Below are 4940 nucleotides of genomic sequence, written 5' to 3' on the forward strand. Positions count from 1 at the left end.
GGGGGGGGGGGATGAGTCAAGATGAGACAAGCTAGGATGATCTTCTCAATTATATTGAGAAGCAGAGGGTCACTAAGCCAGACGGTTTGGTTCCCACAGGACACAGCGTTTTCTGGCCAGGTTGGTACAAGATTAAAACAATGATTAAGATGATGTAAGAGTTTCATCTTACAGATCCATGAGCTACAACTGTTTACTAACACATGGTGGTTGGAGAGCTGGATTCCACACACACAATTATAAACTGTCCAAATCCATTCTCACATTTAGACAAAGCATTTCAAACAGTTCAGAACTGCCCCATTCCTAACCGTACTGTTTAAACTGCCAAAGGGACGAAACTACAAATGTTTCACAAGTTGCCTAATAAGGTGGCATCCAGTGATTCCTACAGGCCAAGAAAACTGAAAATTATGGGTACCTAGGGTCATGACTGTCTAATAGTACTGTCCATTTTTAGGGTGGCATACATCTCTCTCAGAACACTCCTGCTGTACTACACAGAATGCAAGACCTTTGCAAAGGACAGGGAGGACAAAGTGGGAACTGGGACCGGTTCACCAGGTCTCAATACCTCGGACCAAAGTAGCTACTGTGCAGGAGCAGCGATGACATCCTGCGAGCTTCCTACTTCCTTCCTATGCTATAGGACTATTTACTGAAGTCCTGAGAAAGTATTTGAAGGAACACCCGACACTGAACTCCATAGTCAGATCTCTGGGAAGGACAGATCATGGTTGGGATGGGGGTAGGGTAGCCAGGGAACTTTTTAAAGGGGCTCTTCTTCATTGACTATAACTTGGATTTGTCAATTAGCTTTAATCTGTTCAAGGCACGTGTGGGGAGGCTGATGTCTGCTGGAAAGAATATCTGAGAGTAGGACACTATTTTTCATGGATAGTTAGTTCTTAGTGGGAGACACAGGGGCAGGCGGCCTGCAGAAAGAACACAGCTATGTCCTGGCTCCAAGGAGAAGTCCCACAAGAGGGATTGAGTCTTCCAGGGCCACTGCTGAGCCATCAGTGAGTCTGACACCTAGCTAGCTAGAGGAGAGGATTTGAACCTTTCGGGGGAGGGGCGCCCTTTCCATATGTGCACTGGGACGGGAGTTTGGGTGGAAATTAGAAAAGGCTAAATCGGTCTCTTTGAAGCGGATGCAGCGTCACGGGCACCGCAGAGGGCGGCAAAAAAGCCTTGGCTTCACATCCAAGTAAGAGCATCTCTTTTGGGGAACAGCCGGGAGCCCAGTCAATGCGGGGATGTGTGTATACAGGCTAACATTTTGGGTTCCTTAGCTGGGTAGGTTCGGACCTAAGTCTGCAGAGAAAGAGAGATGGAGCGCCGAAGAAGCGACCGAGGTCAGAAGAAAAAGGTTCACAAGAAGAACGCGGGGACGCGGCGGTCGTGGCCCTTACCTTGCTGACTACGTTTTGGATGAGACCAGTGCGGATGCCGTAGTCCCACGCGTGGCAGTCGCAATTTGAGTCGTTGTTCCCCTTGCCTGGAGGGGACGGGAGGGGTGGCGTGTCACTGCTGTTGCTTCGGTTGCTCGTGGTCCCCCAGGAGGCAGTGGAGAAGGGGGTGGCCGAGGGGCTGGTCCAATTGTCCAAGTCACCCCATCGGCCGGTGACAGTGGCACCCGCCAGCTCGGTGCCTTTGCCGGCCCCGTGGCACCAGAAGTTGGGCTGGTCCAGAAGGAAGGAGTCCGAGAACTGGCTGAAGCCGATGAACAGCGCCGGGATCCAGGTGAGCACCACCAGGGTCTTCTGGTAGCCGCCGCCCAGGCCCCCGAGGAAGGGCAGCACGGAGCCATCGTAGTCCAGCAACAGGAGGCTCGGGGCGGCTGCCGCCGCGCAGCAGCTCGAGTGCGGGCCGCCGCTGGGGTGCAGCGCAGGCAGCGGCTGGATCTCCGCGCTGCCGCCGGAGCCCGCGCGCCCCCCGAGGGGCGCCGAGGCCGCCGCGTCCCCGGGCGGCAGAGAGCCGTTCTCCTCCGCCGGGGCCGGCTGCCGCCCGGCACCGCTACCCGCCGCCTCGCGCCGCCGGTCTATCGCCATGGCCAGGGCCCGCGGCGCCCGCAGAGGCGCATAGAGGGCGGCGGAGCTCGGCGGGCGCCCGGGCAAAGCGCCGCTGCCGAGGAGGAGGGCCCGCGGCCGGAGAGAGCGCTCCGGGCCCGGCGAGTCAGGCTACCCCCATGTCACCCGCGCACCCCAGCGCCCCGGGCGCCGGGCAGAAGCCGTTCGAGCCCTCAGCAGCCGCGGCTCATCCGCGCCTCGGCCCGGGCGCCCGCCGAGCTCCGAGGCTCTCCGCTGCTGCGCGCCGGCCGGGGAGGAGGAGGAGGAGCCGGACCCGCGCCCTTGTCGCGACTCGGGGCCCTGCGGGCACCGGTGTGCGTTCTGCTGGGGCCGCGGGCGGCCGCGGGTTGGAAGGTCCTCCGCGGACTTCGGGCGCTCCCGGAAGCCGCGAGCTCGCAGCCAGCCTGCGGAGCCGGCCGCGCTCTCGGCTCACCGAGCCGGCCTCCGCCTCCCGCCCCGGCCCGCCCCCTCTCCCCCCGCCGAGGTGGAGGTAACCGCGGCACCTGCTGCGCCGCTCCTGCGCACGAGCGCCCCCTCCAGCCGGGCCGTGTCGCCGCCGCCCGGACAGACGCAGGGGCGGGGAGAGGAACACCCGGGCCGACGCAAGATCCCTGGCGGTCTCTGGGCGCGGGGGACGGGGGTCCCCAAGGAGTCCGCACTGGCTAGGAGTGAGAGGACAGGGTCGTCTGCCAGTCTCAAGTCCCACAGCTGCAAGGGACCCCGCCCCGGGCTCATCGGCTCTCCGTGACCTCTGTTCGTTTCTGAGGTGCCCTGCGGCTGGCACCCCACTCCTGGTCCTGAGCCCAAGGGTTGCCTGCCTTCCAGAACAACCTTCTGTGCTTCTTCCAGACTCAAATAAGGCTGTTTTTTTATGGCCACGGAGCTGGGGCAAGGAGGCATGTTTGCCAATTTTAGGATGACAGCCCCTTACAACGCTGGGTCACACGCGACCCACTGCAGCACCCGCCCCAAATCGCCATTTCTTTCTGTGCTCCAGAATGAATGTCAAACAAACACAGTGCTGAAAGGCTATACCTTCAACAGGAGCCACACACTCGATACAAACGTGAATAAGGGCGGCCTGCCCCACCCCCTCCCCCAAGGTCTCGGATTCACCATTCCTATGCTGTGTGCACAGACTCACACATCTACACCTCACAAGAGATCCAAATGCTCTCGGCACTCCAGAGCCAGCCTTGCCCAGCTAGCACTATATAAATAACACCAGCCCTGCGGCAAACGGCCGCATTAGCATATCTTCTCCTGCGTGCCGGGCCTGACACCAGTGAGAATTATGCGGCTTTCATCTTAGCCTCACTACATTCTGGAGACATTTCATATCCTGAGAAGTTTATTAATGGAATTAATGGAAATCTTAAATGGAGCAATCTATCTCTAGTCTTATTTAGCACAGGGGAAGGAAGCTCGCGTTCTCTTTCCAGAAGCATGTCCTGCGAGTACACGTATGGACTGCGTTCTTTAAGCATCTCCATTATTTGCTCAGCTGCATGTTGTATAATTTAGTGGGAGACATTTTTTTTTTTAAAGCACGCAGCTCAATGTTCCAGTCAACATGTACTTACTGCTGAAATTCTGGCACGTGGAGAGAACTATTTCTGAAGACTGCCAGAGAGCTGGACTTTGGGGAACCCAACTGTGAACTCTCCTGAGTGGCTGGGAGGGGGAGATTAGATAACAATAGCCGGAAGAGACACAGGCTGCAGAAGACGCTAAAGATCTGGGAAACCCAGTCTGATAATTTAAGCACATTTAATGACATACTTGAATGAGAATGTCATTATGAGACCCATCATGCTGTATAATGATTATAATCTAATAAAGTATTATTTTAAAAATCAGTTGGGAGTGCCAGTGCACCCTGCCAATACATGTGATCTCCTTCTCCTTCTCCTCCTCCTCTTCTTCCTCCCCCTCCTTCCTCCTCCTCCTCCTCCTCCTCCTCCTCCTCCTCCTCCTCCTCCTCCTCCTTTTCCCAATTTCACCTTATTGGTTGGTTTAACTTTTCTTCCCCTCCTCACTTGAAGAGCTAATACTTGAGAAGTGCTCACCCCCACCCCAACAGAACAGAGTCAGCAATGAATGAATGTTAAATACTGACTCCACCTAACCTACATTTTCTTATCTGAATTGATATGTAACAGGCCAGGCTTTTCCTTCCCCTTCCGTGTTGATCCTTTCAGAGGAAGCCTGCTTGGTGTCTGGTCCTACCTCCTTTGCTCATTTGCTCACTAGGGACCTAGCTGAAGTTTTGTAACTCATTGCAAAACACAGCCATTGATCTTAGCAATGGCTTGTCTAATTGAGATAATAATCATAGGGAACTTTGGATGGGTTTGCTTTCAGATCCATAGTCATTCATTTCTTTTATCCAGGGCCGAGATGAAGTGAGCATTAGATGCTTGACAAACCACTGGTTTTAGATCCCTAGTCATCTAATCTCTAGGGTTCTTTCATGCAGGGACAACATGCAGGGACAGATGACCAACCGCGGAAGAGTTTACAAAGGTGTTTGTTTAAAAGGAGTGACAGATACTATTTGACTAGTAATCACTTTGCTACATATGTATATACCAAAACATCCTGTACACATTAAATATATACAATAAAATAAAGTTTAGAACCTTACAAAAAAAAGTAGGGGCTATAAAATGAAGTTTGTTTGCCTTTTAAAGAAAATCTACTTGTTAATGTATCTTTTTAAGGTGGGTGCAGCCCTGATCCAAAAGGACCTTCATTTTAAAGCTCTTTATTCTTGGTCCAAATTCTAGCAACATCCCCAAATGGTACATTCTGAGATTTTGGAGACATTCTAAAGCTAAAGCTGAATGAAACCAACACCAAAAGTTT

At 54.0% G+C, this 4940-nt stretch overlaps 1 protein-coding gene across 2 annotated transcripts in view; it reads right to left on the minus strand.

Annotated features, from left to right (window-relative positions):
* Slc22a23 (solute carrier family 22 member 23) overlaps positions 1 to 2533 on the minus strand; it is a 161533-nt gene extending 159000 nt beyond the window's left edge. Inside the window, exon 1 of one of the 2 annotated variants that reach the window (XM_031359170.1) lies at positions 1416 to 2533. In XM_031359170.1, the coding sequence (XP_031215030.1) occupies positions 1416 to 2054 (639 nt within the window). In that variant the 5' untranslated portion in view covers positions 2055 to 2533. The remainder of the gene's footprint in view (positions 1 to 1415) is intronic. The other variant, XM_031359171.1, reaches the window with a different exon arrangement.
* Between the last annotated feature and the right edge of the window lie 2407 nt (positions 2534 to 4940).

Source organism: Mastomys coucha, unplaced genomic scaffold (assembly GCF_008632895.1).
Source record: "Mastomys coucha isolate ucsf_1 unplaced genomic scaffold, UCSF_Mcou_1 pScaffold7, whole genome shotgun sequence".
In the NCBI taxonomy this organism is placed as follows: Eukaryota; Metazoa; Chordata; class Mammalia; order Rodentia; family Muridae; genus Mastomys; species Mastomys coucha.